Source organism: Orcinus orca, chromosome 16 (genome assembly GCF_937001465.1).
Source record: "Orcinus orca chromosome 16, mOrcOrc1.1, whole genome shotgun sequence".
Taxonomy (NCBI): domain Eukaryota; kingdom Metazoa; phylum Chordata; class Mammalia; order Artiodactyla; family Delphinidae; genus Orcinus; species Orcinus orca.
This window is the reverse complement of record NC_064574.1, coordinates 84,478,586-84,496,592: the sequence shown is the minus strand read 5'-3', so window position 1 is coordinate 84,496,592 and position 18,007 is coordinate 84,478,586. Positions and strand designations below refer to the sequence as shown.

At 55.9% G+C, this 18,007-nt stretch overlaps 1 protein-coding gene and 1 non-coding gene across 6 annotated transcripts in view; both read right to left on the bottom strand.

The window, feature by feature from the left end:
• RADIL (Rap associating with DIL domain) overlaps positions 1–18,007 on the bottom strand; it is a 97,906-nt gene that overhangs the window by 26,971 nt on the left and 52,928 nt on the right. For all 5 annotated transcript variants that reach the window (XM_049699944.1, XM_049699948.1, XM_049699947.1 and 2 more), the window contains 3 exons: positions 8,479–8,726; positions 6,852–7,484; positions 4,908–4,945 (listed from right to left, as the gene is read on the bottom strand). In XM_049699944.1, the coding sequence (XP_049555901.1) occupies positions 4,908–4,945; positions 6,852–7,484; positions 8,479–8,726 (919 nt within the window). The remainder of the gene's footprint in view (positions 1–4,907; positions 4,946–6,851; positions 7,485–8,478; positions 8,727–18,007) is intronic.
• LOC117201032 (U6 spliceosomal RNA) lies at positions 12,330–12,436 on the bottom strand. The gene has a single exon (XR_004482926.2). It is a non-coding gene; the product is annotated as a U6 spliceosomal RNA (small nuclear RNA).

Here is an 18,007-nt window from a genome sequence, read left to right as displayed (position 1 = left end):
GCAGACGCAAGGCAGGCGTCTGCGGGCATCGCGCGAGGACGGCGCTGTCCCTAGGCTCTTCATCCTGCCTGGAGGGCTTGCCGGCGCCCGGAGCAGCTCAGGGACTCCGGCTGTTGCAGTGACCGTCGTGCCGGGGGTCCTGGCGATCAGGCCCACGGGAAAAGCCGAGGGGCCATATCAGCGGCAGGGTTGGTGTGGAAGTGTCGGGTGGGCTGCAGCCTCGGCCTCCTCCGCGCCCCACGGGCCTCGGGCTCCCTTCCCCACGTTCTCCTTGTGCCTGCACTTTGCTGCTCTCTCTGACGTAACTTCACTTTTGTCCACAGACACCATGACCCCCCTCTGTCCTGCTCCTGGGGAGGGACAGGCTTCAGACGCGTCTCCTTGTTTCCACTGCTTATCTTGCTCCTCTCGTCCGTTCTCCTCGCTGATTGAATTACACACACACGTGCATGCACGAAGAGCTTTATGTCGTCAAAAAAGGATGAATCTGCTCGTCAGAGCGTAGCTCCATTTTGTTTTCAACATTTATTGCCCTTCTCCATTCCGCCCAGAACTCAACGGGACAGACAGGCAGGCCTGCACGGAAAAACAGTCCACCAGCTACTGCCAAGTGGAGCTTTGGTGTCGGGTCCCAGCGAGGTCAGCGCTGAGGACGCGCCACCGGCCAGCCCTGCCGTACCGTGGGGCACAAACAAGGCGCAGCGGCCTGGCCCACCCGTCCGGGCAAGCACCGAGTAGGCACGACGATTTCAGGGACATGACACCAAAGGCGCAGGCAATAAAAACACAAATAGACAAGCGGCGTTACGTCAAACGAAAAGGCTTCTGTGCAGCAAAGGAAACCATTAACAGAATAAGAAGGCAACCCACGGAATGGGAGAAAACATTTGCAACCCACATATCAGATAAGGGGTGAATTTCCCAATACACATAAGGAATTCCTACAACTCAAAAGCAAAAAAACAAAAAAACAAAAAAACGAAACAAAACAAACCACTAATAACCCTATTAAAAATGCGCTGAAGACTTGAATAGATATGTCTCCAAAGTAGACAGCCAGCCAGAGGAGCATGAAAAGGTTCTCAACATACATAATCACCAGGGAAATGCAAGTCAAAACTCAAGCAGCTGCCACCCCACACCTGTCATGGTTTAATGAAAAAGACCAGAGTCAACAAGTATTGGTGACGATGTGGGAAAATCAGAACCCTTGTGCACTGCTGGCAGGAATGCAAACTGGTGCAGCCACTGTGTAAAACAGTACGGAGGTTCCTCAAAAAACTGTAAGTAGAACTACCTTATGATCCAGCAATTCCACTTCTTGGTGTTTATCCAAAAGAATTGAAATCAGGATCTCCAAGAAATATTAGCACCCTGGTGTTCACGGCAGCACTACTCATAATATCCGAGACATGGAATCAAACGCAAGGTCTACCGACGAATGAATGAATAAAGAAAATCTGGTTTATAACACAATGGAACATTATCCATTAAATAAAGAAGGAGGGCTTCCCTGGTGGCGCAGTGGTTGACAGTCCGCCTGCCAACGCAGGGCACACGGGTTCGTGCCCCGGTCCGGGAGGATCCCACATGCTGCGGAGCGGCTGGGCCCGTGAGCCATGGCCGCTGAGCCTGCGCGTCCGGAGCCTGTGCTCCGCAATGGGAGAGGCCACAACAGAGAGAGGCCCGCGTACCGCAAAAAAAAATAAAAAATAAAGAAGGAAATCCTGCAATATGCAACAACACGGATGAACCCTGAAGACATGATGCTCAGTGAAATAAGCCAATCACAGAAGGACACGTACTGTGTGACTCCACTTACATGAGGGACCCAAAACAGTCAAACTCACAGAATCATCGAGCAGAGGGGCGGTTACCAGGGGTGGGGGCAGGAGGGCAGACAAGAGAAACTGCTCATCAATGAGCATAAAGTCTCAATTACGCAGGATGAGCGAGTTCTAGAGACCTGCTGTACGACAGTGCACCTACAGTTAACGATACTGTACTGCACGCTTAAAAGTTTAAGAGCATAGCTTTCATGTTAAATGTTCTCACCACAGTAAAATAAATGAAAATAAACCAAATCAAATCAATGACGTTCTGATATAAATTTAAAAAGAAATCATCTGGGGGACTTCCCTGGTGGTCCAGCGGTTAAGACTGCGCTTCCACGGCAGGGGGCGCGGATTCGATCCCTGGTCGGGGAACTGATCCCTCATGACGCATGATGCGGCCAAAACATTTTTTAAAATAAAAATAAAGATCATCTGGGACACCTATACAAGAGAAATTATTGCTCTTCTATATTAATTATTATTAATAATATATTATTGATTACTGAAAATAAAATTTAAAACATTTTTGTTAAATAAAAAAATGAAAAAATTTCAAAAAACTTTCTAAACAATTCATGAGTCAAAGAAGAAATTAAAACAGAAATTATGCAAGGATAAGGAAATAATAAAGAGGTAAATGGAATAGAAATCAAAGAAAAGGTAAACAGAAAAAACAAAATGGGTTCTTTTAAACAGTTGATAACAGACAAATGCCTGGGAAGATAAATCAAAGGGGGTGGGGAGAGAAAAAATAGGAACACAACAGGAATTAAATAAGGCGATATCACTACAAATATATTAGAGATGAAAGAAGTCCTACAAGAATATAATGAACAATTTTATTCCAATAACTTTGAAAACACAGGCAATAGATAATTTCCTAGGAAAGCAAAACTTACCAAAATCAACACAAGAAGAAACAGAAAACTAAACAAACCATAAACATTAAAGAAATGGAATCAGCAAACACAGGCGCCGCCCAGACGCTTTTCTGGGCCGCTTCCAGGAAACCTCCGCGGCCCAGAGTCCTCACCCTCCGACAAATCGACTCAGAGAACTGAAAGCAGAGAAGGCTGCCCAATTCATTTCTGAGAACCTTGCCATTAAAATCAGACAAGGACAATACAAAACAATAAATGAATTCACAGGCCAATTCTACTTATGAATTCAGATGGGAAAATCCTGAAGTATCAACAAACCGCATCTCACCTTGCTAATGACAAAATCAATAGTTATGAGAGGTTCGATCCCGGGAATCCAATCACGGTTCAGAAAACCTCCTGATGTAGGACCCACACTCAGATTCAAGGGGAAAATGTGTGACGATCACAGACGCGGAAAAAGCATTCAGGAAGAGTTAACGGCCACTTACAATTTTAAAAGAAGCACACAAGAAAGACCTGAAGCTAATGGGGCAAAACGTGAACCATGTGAAATTCAGGTGTGGGTTCAGGGGTAACTGATACGCTCTGTACTCTCCTGTATTTTGAAAGTGATTCATAATTTTTTTAAAAAAAGCATTCGCTGGGATGGAGCCAGGGCTGTTTTTAGGCCCTAATGACACAAGGAGCTGCTGAAGGAGGGGCTGTTTCCTCCTGTCTAAGGGCCAAGGCCCCAGCAGACAGGCACCAGTGGGAGGATGCGCTCGAAGGCGAGGGCAGGGTTCTCCTGAGGACTCCTCCCTCCAGGCCCGCCTCACCCTGGGGACCGGACCGAGCCGCGGGTGAGGCCGCCACACCTGTCACGGGGTGAGGCTGGCTCCCTCATGGACTTCCCCTCCCGTTCAGAACCTGAAGGATGCAGGGCTTCTCCAAGCTGCCTGGGCCTCAGCTGGTCCCTCCATGCCGGGCCAGCTGTAGGCTGTCTTCCGTGGGGCCCCCCGCCCGGGGCCTGGCCTGTAACAGCACCCCGCTACCCGCTACCCACTACCCTCGAGCAGGGTGGCAGCCAACAGAGCACATTCGTGAGCGACAGGGATTCTGCTCCACTCAGCCCGGCGGGAGCTTCGCTGCTCAGACCCCGGCTTCCCGTCTCTGAGCCTCTAGTTCCCGGCTTCGGAAGGAGGGGATAATGATGCTTCCTCCCGACTCCCTTACAGCAGAGGTCCCCAGTCCCCCCTCCCCGCAGCCCCGGGCCGCACAGCAGGAGGTGAGCGGCGGGCGAGTGAGCGAAGCTTCGTCTGCCGCTCCCCGTCGCTCTCATCACCACCTGAACCATCTCCCACTCCCCGCCCCGTCCGTGGAGAAACTGTCTGCCACGAAACCAGTCCCTGGTGCCAAAAAGATTGGGGACCGCTGGCTTACAGGACCACAGGCGGACGGTACCCCACAAGCACGGACAGCAACCATGTGCTTTATAAACGGAGTATCTTCTTCACGTGTCATCCTCACATAAACAGAAATGAGGCAAACCCCGTGGACCGCAGCATGACTTAAGGCCCCGCGAGCCCTTCGTCCACGACGGGCAGTGACCACAGGCAACCTCTGCTCGGGCTGTCATCACATGTGCGTGTTCCTTCAAGGGGACGGACAGCTGTGGCCTTCAAGCCTTCACCGTGGCTAGGGGTCCGCAGCACAAACACAGGTGCCGCCGCCACCTTCTGCGAAGGCAGTTCTCGGTGGTGTCCGCTCAAGGGCAGGCAGGGGTGTCCCAGGATATGCACGTCTTTACCGTTAATGCCAAATGGTTTCCTCAAGTCCCCCCAGCAGCGCGTAAAAGTAGAACCCGTACTTTCTATGAAAACCGACGTTGGACAGCGGAGACCCCCTGCCCCACCTCTACACCGGGAGGCGTCCACTTCCCCAAAGCAGCAGGTTCGCATTAACACAGCAATTACGGGAGGGCGAGGAGAAGGCTTCCCAGAGGGTCGTGCCCACTCGTCTCACAGATGCTCTGGAGAGACCTCCCCGACACAGAGCTGCCCAGGGTGGTGACTACAGACATGGAAACAGCCACCCTGAGACAGAAAGACACAGAGCTGACCCCAGAGGTTGCAGGGTGAGGGCTGCTGGGACTTGGCTCCTGGGGAACCAGTGGCCTGCTGGGCGGGTACAAAGACGGGGTCGTACTTACAGGTGTGCCTGCTTCTCGGCGAGTTCTTTGGTTTTCTCCTACAATTATAAAGGGAAAAAAAGCAAAGATGAGACAAGCAGGACACCACTGACACAGGCTGCCATCTACATGAAACATGGCATCACTGCTCCGGGCGTCGCTCCAAGCTACACTGGGAAGACTGTTTTCCATTTGATCTGACCTCCTGGCATTCCGTTACTGCGTACGAACCACGCGTTTCCTACAAGGGCACCGTTTCACAGCCATCTCTCTTACGTAACAGCCGGCCACTTAGGGAGCAGTAAAGATGGGTCAAACGTATGACAAATGTCAGAACGAACGTTCTAGCAACACTCTTACGGTCAAGCTTCACAGATGCACTTTTAAAAGTCAGCCCCAGTCACGCGGAGCAGGTGCACGTGGGCCTGAGTACACACAAGTATGTTTAAACGGCCCCACAGGGACTCAGGTCTAGCCAACATTTTCTGTCCCCTTTAATCAAGGACTCATTCTTGCTTCAGTGCCGTTATCCGGCTTAGCGTGGTCCTAACCACGCCTCCCTCACACGTTCTCTCAGAGGCTCACATCGGCCTGAGTTGACGAGACACGTGAGCACTGGGGATGCAGAGGAGCTGCCGATGCCCAAGAAACAGACACATGAAGCTCAAGGCTCTAGACAGACTTCTCACCCCAGAGGGGAAGCCGTACGGGGGACACCCGGGCCCTGGGGTGAGGGGGTCCCACCCCCACGAGCCCGTTTCCAAGCCTGCACGGGGGCAGGGGAGGGGGTTCGCAGGGCTGATCCCATGTGCCTGGCGGGGGAGTCAGGGACGATGCTCGGGGGCATCCAGTTCTCTGCCCGGAGTCACCGGCACCCTCCCTTTCCCCGGCGTTCTCAGCTGTGACGTGGGACACCGCACCTACGCCGTCAGGGTGGTTGTAGGAATTAAGTCCAACAGCATCTGATTACTAGTAAGTGTCTGGCACAGAGCAGACTCGGAAAAGGACGGTGATTCGTGTGAAATTCAGAGCTTCTAAGCGTCAGGCCACTCAGTCCACACTCTGCACGGACTTCAGATGCACAGAGGGGAAGCGACCACACACCCCAAATGCCACTCGGGACTCTGGGGGACGCGGCTCAGATACGCACGAGGCACAGATCGCTTGCACAAACCTTTGGATGTGGCAGGCCAGCATGGCTTTTGCTTTTAAAAAGTTTCAAACGTTTTAAATGCAGATTTTAATCTGAGGAATCTATCCAGTGTCTACACGGCCAACTGGTTTCCTTTTCCCACGTCTGCCTCAGGGTGAGCACGGCTGAGACTAAGGGGGTCTCTCTGAAGGACTGCGTGTAACTACCAGCCATCCTTCGGGTCCCCAGGGAGTCCAGCCCCTGGAGGGGCAGGAGATGCCCGCCGGGTGCTCTGGTCCCAGGGGACGTCTGGCAGTGCCTGAAGCCGCTTCCGTGAGGGGGGAGGGGAGGGGTGCTGCCAGCTGCGGGGGGGAGGGGGGAGGCCTGCGGTGCAGGGGTCAGCCCCCCAGCAAGGAATTCTACCCGGACGTGCGTGGTGCCGCGGTCCAGAGACCATCCTGGGTGAAGTTTCAATGGACAGCATCGACCGGTCCTGTGCCCCCCCTCCCCCCTACCTGACAAGGGCTCTGCAGTGGGGGGTCGGCAGGGGCTCGACCTGCTCCCGGCAGAAAGCGCGGGGCTCCCAGGCCGCCTGGGCACCGGCAGGGCTGGGCCATGAGGAGGGACACAGGACCGGAGCTCACGAAGCCGAACCCTCGGCGGCTATCCCAGCTCCCCCGGCGGACCTGCCTATCCTGCTCGCCCGACAGCGACGAGGGCTGGTCTCGGGCAAGGGGGAGCTCGCGCCCTCCACCCAGGCGGCCGCGGCTCCCACCCGCTCCTCTCCCGGCCGAGGCCGCCGGCAGCGAACCGCCCCCCGCCCCGCCACTGACCCAGACCGTCTCTCGGATCATCTTGGCCATCTTGAGCAGGAGCTGCCCGAAGGAGCCCGGCTCGAGGCGGGTGGCCGAGTGCTGAATGCAGAGGCAGAGGAGGAAGGCGGGGGTCAGCTTGTGGTCGTTGCCGCCCGGCTCGACCAGTGTCATGATCCGCTGCAGCAGCGTGTCCTCCATGTCGGGCTCGAACTCCAGGTGCAGCGGCCGCGCCCGGGGGGGTCCGGGCCTCGCGGAGACCGAGGCGCCCCGGGCCCGGAGCGGGGCGCCGCACATCCTACAGCTCTCCGGCACGGCCCGGAGGCGGGCCAGGGCCTGGGCGGGCAGGGGCTGGGCCTGCGCTGGGTCCTTCAGCAGCAGCAGGTAGTACAGGCCCAGGGAGAGCAGGTCCCCGTGGCGCAGCGCCACGGCGCGGCCCCCCACCTCCGAGAAGTTGACCGAGACGGACGCCCCGGGGATGGGCTCCAGGACCAGCTGTGCCCCCGCCTGAGCTCGGCCCAACGGTCGGCGCCTGCGGATGGTGCAGTGCAGGGGCAGGATGTCGGGGGCCGAGAGGCTGATGCTGGGCTTGCTGGAGGGGGTCCTCTGGCCCACCGTGTGCCGCTCCCGGTTGAGCACGTAGACCAGGCTGTCCTGAAACGCAGACACCAGACCTCAGGGGCAGGACGCCACTCGGGCAGTTCCACCCCTGGTACCTAAGCCGCCCTGGGCAGCACCCCCCCCACCCCCCGGAGCCCTTCCTGCCCCGCTGCCTGCCCACCCCATCTCCCAGAGCAGCCTCGGTGGTACACCAGACGCCCGGGGTGCGGTGGGGGGGAGGCCCCAGCTTCGAGACGTGAGAGGCCAGCCAAGGGCAGACCTGAACGTGGACACTGGTCTACAGACACGCCAGGCCCGCCCGCTCCGCCAGGTGACAAGCTGGGGAGGCGGCCCTCCTTTGTGCGCCGGCTCCGGGAGGGAAGATGCCTCCCAGGACCTGAGCTGCAGAGCCCTGACAAGGTCACACAGCGCGCGCGGGGAAGGTGGAGCAGGAAAGGGAGCGGGGGACACGCGGGTGAGCGAGAGGCCGGGAGAACAGCAGACCTCCCCGGGGCGGCAGCACGGGCAGGGTCGGCGGGGTCGCCAAGGGCGAGCCCCTTCAGGCCAAGAGGCCTCCGACAAAAGTGGTATGAAATGCGGGCGCGGGGCGGGGGCCTGCGGGACTCCTCAGGGGAAGCCGCCCCACACACGCTCGAGGCCGCGGGAGGCCTGCGCCCCAGCCCACGGGGGCCATTCCCCAGGGGCCCGCCAGGCCGGGCAGGAAGGGGGCCCAGTACCAGGTAAGACCCACGCTGGGATCAGTGAGTGAGGAGCTGGGGGGACCCCCTCCCAAGGCCCTGCTGCCGCCCACTGCAGCCTGGACGAAAGAATGTTCTGGAAGCAGAGGACGGGGAAGCCGCCACCCTCCTCCAGCGTCTAGGGCGGACCCAATGGGGTGCTCCCCCGCGGCCCATTTCTCCGGCCCCCGAGCCCCCCGCTGACGTGGTCAGTAAGGAGCAGAGGGGCGGGGGTGCCAAGCCGAGAGCCTCCCACACCCTGCTCGCCGCCGCCCCTCCCACCGCCTCGGGCCCAGGAGAGGGGCGCTCACGTGCTGCTGGCTGTAGCCCTGCAGGAGCAGCAGGTGGGGCGACTCGTAGAGGGAGCAGCGCATGGCGTCCTGGCTGGGCTCCTCGGGGCCCCGGGCAGTGGACGGCGGGGCAATGGCCGAGCCCAGGCTGGTCTCGCTGACCGTGCGGCGCAGGCGGGGTGGAGGGGGGCTCCAGGTGCCCCCCGCGGCCGGGGCTGTGGTTCCCTTGGCGCGGCTCCGCTGCAGTCTCCGGGCCTGGGCGTTTATCCCTGCGGCAGAAGCAGCGCGGGGTGAACAGATGGCTCGAGGCCGCTCCTAACACGGGTCGCGGCTCCGTCAAGCAGGCCTGCAGGCGGCCGCGGGACTCTGCCCACAGACCGCATCCTCGGAAGGCCGTGGCTCCTCCGGGGCTCGCCCCGAGAGCCAGGCAGCCCGGCCGTCCGAGGCCCCAGACGCCCCACAGGAGCCCGTGGCGCATCCCAGCCCCGAGACCAGCCAGCACCACGGCCTCCCCGCGGGATGCCAAGCCCACCACAGCCTCGACCCCCGCAGAGTCAGCGTGCTGGGGGCTTCGTGGGTACCACGCCGACCCCAAAACCTGCCCATCCCCTGTCCCGTCCTGGCAGCCCGTGTGTGCGTGCGTGAGCTCATTAGGTGACGACTGTTCATCATCCCCCCCCCCCCCCCCCCCGTTTACAAGGAGGAAGCAGTCAACTCGCCACGTCACTCCAGCCCACAGGGCCGGCTGGTCTCCATCCAGAACACGGCTGCTCCGTCCCGGGGCACCTCCAACACGGCCAGGCACACGCATGCACACGCGCACACCCGTGCACACCCCACAAAAGCCTTACCCTTCTACACGTAGGAAGCGCTCTTTTAAACTAATGCCGCGTGAAATCTGAGAAGCCACACGGACCTCGAGGGCCAGTCTCCTGTCACCGTCGCCTTCCCCGGCTGACCCAGGCCTTCCTCTCTGAGCCCCCTGCCGAGGGCCCTCCACACAGCCTCTGTCTGCAGCATCCCTTCCTATAACCGTTCCAGACAAAACCAGACAAAGCCAGGGCAAGTGAGGTGGGCAAGCGGGGGCCGAGGGCGCCCGGGAACACCGACCTGCCTTCCAGAAGGAGAAGGGGGCCCGGTCCCCGGCAGCCCACAGGGAGCCGGGGCTGCAGGAGGGAGGCCGCTCAGCCGCAGTGCGAGCCGTTTGCCGGGCGCCCGCTGCTCCCCGCCTGCTGCAGAGCCGGGCCAGCGACCGTCAGGCAGGGCAGCGGGCGGGGGGAGGGGTGGGGGGAAGAGGGGCGGGTCAGGGGAAGGAGGAGGCTGAGGGCAGGAGGCAGGGATGGAGGAACAGAGGTGGGGGCAGGCGGGGAGGCAGCCCCCAGCCTCACCAGTCCCACCCCCCGCTCTCACGGCTGGGGCATCACGGCACAAGCGGGGGCCCTGCCTGGAAGAAGACATTTAAAAACCAGTCCAAAACGACGCTCTAGCCCAGGCTTTTCCTCCCCCTAGGACGGGGCTGCAGGAGAGGATGCACCTCAGAACCACCTTGCACAAGTGCTGGGGCTCCCGGGCAGCAGCAGAGCCCATAAGGTCACCCTTTCCTCTTCGATTCCTGGGGGCCCGCAGAGGCCCTGGACGAGGCCCGAGCGACCAGGGCCAGCGTCCCTGGGACTGCAGCAGACGGGCATGGGCGCACACTCTCGGCCGACTGGACACCACTCCTCCAGCTGGGGTCCCGCGTCCCCTCGCAGCTGACCCCCTCCCAGGCTAAAGCAGGGGCTCTCACCCCGCGTGCGCTCAGGGCCGCCTGGGGAGTTTGGAACAGCGTCCAGGGCTCATCCATGGGCCCTCAGGGTTGAAGGGCCAGGGCTGTCGGGAGGGAGGTAGCGGCAGCTCAAGGCCGGGGCCGCTGGGCCGCCAACGCCAGCACGGCCAACGTGTAGAGCAACCCACAAGGTCCAGCCGACAGATCCGTGCACACCCTGCGGGCAGCACAGCCACGAGGACCCTCACACGTGTGGACACCTGAGCAAGGAAGGCCCCTGAACCCCACGCAACCCTCCACGGGGACTATCCTCGCACAGGGCAGAGATGCTGCAGGGAAAGCTGGGCCCAGCCTGTACCCAGTGGCGGGTGGAAAGGCAGATGGGGAGCAATGGGTAGGGTGTGGGACCTCTGTTTACATGCTGAAAAGAGCACACGAAACCCCGCGGCATGCTGCTCATGGTGTGCGTATATGTGCACGTAAAGCTGTTTTCAAAAACAGATAGAAGAGGCACACGGTAAGTTCAAGAAATGGCCGCCTGACAGGTGGGGGTCTGAGCCTGGGGAGGTACATTTCATAACGTATTGGAGCTGCTAGAACATGTGTGACATCACATACTGCACGTGATAGGACATACTTTATGGATAACTCTGTGTGATGTTTTACTCGTTTCATTTTTTAAAACTCTAAATAAATGTGATTAAAAATGTTTATGTCAACTCTGGAAGGCAAGTACTCAGGTGTAAAGTAAAAATCATAAACACTCTGAGGTCCTCGCACGTGTGTAGGACTCTGCGGCTGCCCCGAGGTGGGCTGGGGGCCTGGCGGCGGGGGCGCCCGATGAGGCCGCTGGAGACCGACCGTTCGGCCAGGCGTCCTGAGGAGGGTCGTGGCTTCGGGTGCCGATGAGGGTGCCGCGCCACGTCTGATCCCACTTCAGCTTCGCCACCACAATCCACACATCCCAACGACGGGCAAACCCAGGGCGTGTCTGCCCGGCTCAGAGCAGAACCTCCTCCCTAAGCCTGGGATGGAGGCTGGGCGGCGACAGGAGGGACGTGTGGGCAGCCTCACCCACAAGCCAGCGGCCTGCGGGGCGCGGCCTGGGGTTCTCAGCCTGGTCCAGGCAGACCCGCAGCCTCGTGGTCCAGGCTCTGCGCACTGGATCTGGGGCGTCACGGTGGAGCCCGCGTCCCGAGCAAGGTCGTCCCCGTGGCCCCTCCACCGCCACCGTGATGGGGATTCGGCAACAGACACACCATGGAGAAGCCCTGGCCCACAGGGGAGCGGCGCTGGCGGGATAACGTGACGAGAGCGGCCAGGCCTTGCACGGCGGTGATCTCACATGCCAAGTCACTCATCTTAGAGGAAAACGCCCAACCTTGCCACTGGGTGAAGAAGACGCGCTCCATTTCTGGATCACGCCTCCCCGTGAGCTGGGCTGGACGGCCCAGCCCTGGACATTTCTCGCTACGCTAGGGGTGACCGAGTTAGCGAGGTCAGAGGTTTATCTGGTTTTGCAGGTCTGAGGGACACCCAGGAATCTGCATTCTTGTAAAAGCTCCCCAGAAGGTTCTGGAACTCAGCTAGGATAGGAACCACTGCCAGGGCACTCCCCTCCCCCAGTCCCTGTCTACAGAAAGCCCACGGGGGAGAAAGGGAAACCCATGGAGCGCTCGGAAAACATACTCGAGCACCTACCGTTTTCATTTGCGTTTTGGATTTCTAACTCTTTTCTCTAGATTAAAACGTTTGTCAGTTCCCAGGAAGGTGGCAGATATGAGGCTCTGCTCTTCCCTCTCATATAAGGCACACCTCATCTTACTGCGCTTCACGGACACGGTGTGCTACAAACTGAGGGTCTGCGGCAACCCCGGCTGAGCAAGTCTATTGGCACATTTCTTCCAACAGCGTTTGCTCACTTTGTGTCTCTGCGCCACACTGTGGTAATTCTCGCAATATTTCAGACTTTGTCGTTAATATTATATTTGTTATGGTGATCTGTGATCAATGATCTTTGATGTTACTCTTGTAATTGTTTTGACATTTTTTTAGTAATAAAGTATTTTATTTTTTTATTTATTTATTTTTTAAACGTCTTTATTGGAAAAATATGGAACGCTTCACGAATTTGCATGTCATCCTTGCACAGGGGCCACGCTAATCTTCTCTGTATCGTTCCAATTCTAGTATATGTGCTGCTGAGGCGAGCACAGTAACAAAGTATTTTAAAAGTAAGGTTTGTACGTTGTTTTTCTAGACATAATGCTATCGCACCCTTAACAGACCTCAGGAGAGCGTAAACATCACTTTTCTAGGCACTGGGAAGCCAAAAAGTTCCTGTGACTCTCCTTACCGACGTGCCGCCTTCACTGCAGTGGTCTGGGCCTGAACCCGCCACATCTCAGAGCTGGGCCTGTATCTGTTCCCTGGTGAACAGGCAGAAACACACCCAGCAGAGGAATAAAAGGAGGGGTCTGGGTAACCAGAACCTGGAGAGGCCTCTGTGTCCCCCGCACCCAGGACACACATGGGACCACCTTACCGCCCAACACTGGGCCCCAGACCCAGAAGCACAATGACCACCTTCCCACGTCTTAGGGGGATAACACAGCCAGGAGAGACTCTGAAACAACCCTTGCTGCCCCTGAACAGGCTCACAGTTAGGCCACAGGCCCCGACTTGGATGTTCAGGGCCGATCCTGCCCGCTCCTGGACTGTGCGTCTCTCCCACGGGAACTGGGGAAGGGGCCCTAACCTGCAGGAGGTGTAACCGTGACACAGACGACGGCGGCAGCCTGCACAACGGACGCAGTTAAAGAAAGGAGCTCGGAGCTTCCCTCTCCCGGCAGCTGCTCCAGCTCCCGCCACCGGAATCAAGGCTGCGAGCGGCTGACTCTGCAGGGCAGGGATCTGCGGTCCCTCATCCCCTCCATCAGACGCTCCTGGGCCAGGCAGCCGTCGGGCAGGGGGGAAGAGGTGGAGGGATGACACCCCAGGCCACACGGTGTTTTACGTGTCGGTGCCGGCACCCCCTCTGCGGGGAGAGAAGAAAGGACCCTGGATACCTGGGGGGGGGGGGGGGGGCGGGCGGGCGGGGGGCTGTTGGACATTAATTCTGAAAGCAGCTGGCAGCTGTCATCAGAGCTCCCGTCATGGGCTCCAGCACAGCACTGGAAAGAACAACACAGCTCTCTTCCTGAACGTCAGTAAGTTCAGGACAATAAATTCAAGCTGTAGGTTTTACCCCCGGGCCCTGTTTGCTCTTCTCTCCCAGGATCAGAGGGTTTGAAACAGTGTCTCCAACTCGGAGAAGTCCCTGTTGCTCACAGCCACTACCAGGGCTGCAGGAGAACTCAGGGATGTGGTTTTCATCGGGGACGGATGAGGCAAATGTTCCTGCATTCGGGAATTTTGCTGAAATTGGGGGAGTTGAGACTATTTCAGTGATCCCTAATAACAGCTGGAGAGGCGCTGCTGACACAAACTCTGCAGTAGCCGCTGCAAAACTCGGAGGTCAGACCTGCCTTAAACAAGCCCTTTTAAACTAGAATGCCCTTTTCTGGGTTAGCAAAAGATGTAGAACGCAGCCCTAAGTTAATCAAGCAATCCTTGACGTTAACTTGAAGTTTTTTGCATTTGAAATGTATAACAATGACGACAAACTACCTAAGGACCATCTGGGGACGCAGCATCTATCTGCTACATGACCAGCTTTATTCTGAGTGTTTTGCATTCAATTCCATTGCATTCTCACAATAAACCCTTCAAAGGGACTGCAGTGACATGGGAATATGTTACCTAGCTTTTCAGGATCGATCCTACCATTGGCAAATAAAATTCTAAAACAAAATGTATATCGTACCCGCCCTCCCCAGTTAGGGACACAACACGGATGCCTGCTGACCACTTCTGGTCAACAGCGTACTGGAGGTCCTGGAGGTCCCAGCCAGTACGATAAGGTAAGAAAAACGAATGGAAAGGTAGGATTGAAAAGAAAGAAAGGAATTTATGATGATTTTCAAGACGATGTGATTGTGTATACAGAAAATGCAAAAGAATCTACGGACAAATTATTAGAATTAACAAATGAGTTTAGCAAGGGGACTAGATAGGGTGAGTATGCAAATTCAATACTATTTTAAAATACTAGAAACAAAGAGAAAAGGGTATGTTTAAAAAGAAAGATACCATTTATAATAATGTCAAGAAACATGAAACTAAGGAATAAATCTTCCAAAAGATGCGCAAGACCGTGTCACTGAAAACTACAAAGCACCACTGACGGAAGTCAAGGAAGCTTAAGTGAAAAAGACGGACAGGCCAAGTGTGAGAGAGGAAGTGGGACGGTTAGAGCCCTTGCACACTGCTGGGGGAGGGGGGTGTCAACTGGCACGAGCGGCCTGGAAGGCACCGTGTGCTGGTGTCTCCTACCACTGAACCGTCAAGTCCACTCCTCAGTGTACACACGATAGGAACACACGTGGGACCACGGGACGTGCACAGGAACACGGCCACGGTGGCATCACTCCTAATGGGCCCAAACTGGAAACACCACGTGTCTACCAACAACAGGATGACCAGATCAACTGTGGCCCATTCACATAATGGAATCCTGCACAGCAATAGTAATGAATGGACTCTTCTAAAAGCAAGAATAAGCCAAAAAAACCCCAAAAAACAAAAAGCCAGACACAAAAAGGTACCCATAATACGATTCCATTTATAGGAAATTTACTTAGAGCCAAAACTGAACTATGGTTTTAGAAGTCAGAGAGGTTGGCTCAATGGCCAAGGACCAGAAGGGGGTGTGAGGGAGGCTGCAGGTGTCCTGATAATGTTCTAGTTCTTGCCACACAGGTGCACTCATCTTCTGAAAACTCGTTGAGCTGTACCCTCACAATGTGGGCACGCTTCTGTCTGTACACTATTCTTCAATGAAAATTTTCCTTTTAAAGAAGAGGACATCAGATGTTAAGATTACCATACACAAATTATAAGATCATGCTTACACTGTTTAAAGAGATAAAACATGCCTTGAAATATATGTAGAGAACAGGAAATCATAAACAATAACATCAGCTTTGAAAAATAACCAATTAGAACTTCTAGAAACGAAACAATACAGTAACGGAAACTACGCAGCATATCAGACACGACGGAAAAGAGAATCAGTGAACTAAAAGGCAAGTCTAAAATGTCTAGGATGTGGTATAAAGTGACCAAAAAAGGAAGAACAAAGGAGACATGAAAGACATTAGGAGACAGGGAAGAGAGAGCGAGAGGCCTCACACACGTTGAAAGACAGCTCTGGGGGACTCCCTGGCAGGCCAGTGGTCAGGACTCAGGGCTTTTACTGCTGAGGGCCCGGGTTCAAGCCCTGGTTGGGGACTTAAGATCCCACAAGCCATGCAGCGCGGCCAGGAAAAAAAAAAAAGACGGCTCTGGGAGGAAAGAGGGCAAAGGCAATATCTGAAAATAAAATACGTGAGCATTTTTCAGAACTGACTGAAGAAACCAATTGGCAGCCTCATGAAGTCCAATAAAAGAAAGAAGAGAGACATCACAAGAAAACTACTGACCAATATCCCGTATGTATAGAGATGTAAAAGTCTCCAAGATAGTAGCAAACCATGTTCAAGTGGGATTTATCCCAGGAATGCCAGAGTGATCTCACATACAACAGTCAATCACTGTACTATACTGTATTGATACAATAAAAGACCAACATGACATGGCCAGGTACTAAATGCTACTGGATTATACACTTTAAAATTGTGAATTTTATGTGAATTTTATTTCCATTTTAAAAGTCAGGCTTTAGGGCTTCCCTGGTGGCGCAGTGGTTGGGAGTCCACCTGCCGATGCAGGGGACGCGGGTTCGTGCCCCAGTCCGGGAGGATCCCACGTGCCGCGGAGCGGCTGGGCCCGTGAGCCATGGCCGCTGAGCCTGCGCGTCCGGAGCCTGTGCTCCGCAATGGGAGAGGCCACAGCAGTGAGAGGCCCGTGTACCGCAAAAAAAAAAAAAAAAAAGTCAGGCTTTAAAGACCCTAATGGGAAAGGCAAAACTATCAAGCTTTCATAAGAGAACGCAGGGACTATCTCTACAACCTCAGAGGCAGGGACGGATCTCTTATACGAGACAAAACCAAAACAGAATCAAAAGCATTGACCATAAAGAAGAGAATCGACAACGTCAACTATACAAACAATTTTATTCATCAAAAGACACGATAAGTAGAGTTTAGAAAATCAACTCACAGACTGGGAGGAAATCATTATCATTATAACACGTATTACTGATAAAAGACTAGAATCTAGGGACTTCCCTGGTGGTCCAGTGGGTAAGACTCCTCGCTCCCAATGCAAGGGGCCCAGGTTCGATCCCTGGTAGGGGAACAAGATCCCACACGCCGCATGCGTGCCGCAACTAAGAGTTTGCACGCCGCAACTAAGAAGTCCGAATGCCGCGACTAAGAAGCCCGAATGCCGCAACTAAGACCGGCACAGCCTAAATAAATAAATATTTTAAAAAATATATTTTTAAAAAAGACTAGAATCTAGAATAAAGAATGCCCACAAATCATTAAGAAAAAGACCAAACAATAGAAAATGCAACAGAGCAGACCAGGCACTTGACGCTTCCGGTGGAATGGTAAACTAGGAAACTCTTTGACCCCATCAGGTACAGTAGAAATATGCACCCTCAGTGTCCAGCAATATCCCTACCAGGTGTGCACCCCTGAGGGACTTGTACGCTTAGGGACCAGGGTGCTCTGAGCTGCACGATTCCCAGACCCATTTGCAGAGCTGCTCAGCATCACTGCACCCACGTGGCAGGACACGGCTGCAAGCAGCACGGGCGGGAGCCCCACAAGCACGACACGAAGGAGATGTAAATCCACCCGCATAACTCAAAACAGGCAAAGGGAAACGCTCGTAGGCAAAAATGCACAGGTGATAACACTAAAAGGAAACTGAGAAAACAGTCATTACGAAGTCAGGATGGTGGTTCCTTCCGAGGGGGAGGGGGAGGGAGAGGGTGGAGCTCAGGGTGACCCCGCGGGGACAGCGAGGCTCTGGTCGGCGGCTTGCTTGGTAACGACCTACCGACCCAAGCAGGCGGGTCTTCTGCCCTTTCCTGCACACGGTCCCTTCTACAGTTACATACCCGTCCACAGCCTCACGACCCGCCGCCATACCTGTCCAGGGGGAGGGCGCCCTGAGGACACGCCGGGTGGGGACCGGAGCCCCCTGCCCATCCCGCCGAGGGCTCTGCCGCCTGGAAGTGGCCACAGGCTGTTGTGGCCCCTGAGTTCCGACCAGCAATAAGGACACTGCCTACACCAGCCGCTCCGAAAGTTGGATGCTGCCGGGAGGAGGCGCCCCGAGTGGCCGCTGCCCGCTGCCAGCTCTGCAGCTCCATTTCCACCCGGCCCTGTCCCCCCAGCACAAATCCTTGTCCGCCACCCACGGAGCTGCCCGACGTCCGCCTTCCCGCCAGTGGCCCAGGGGTTCAAGTCCCGGGCAAACTGCACATGTCCTAGGCTTCCCAAGCCTCCTCTCCACGGGCCTGGAAGAGAGCCACGAACACCTCCAAGGGGACCGCGTCCCCTCCGCACCCTCCGTACTCCACCCATGACATCTTACTTCTTAAGCTGGGTCACGGTGCGCAAACAGTTCATTACACTACGCTGTATCTATTTCTTGTGTGCCTGAAGTATTTCAAAATAAAGATTAGGAAAGCGATGAGAAGCAGGTACAGATGACAAACAGATGTTCGTG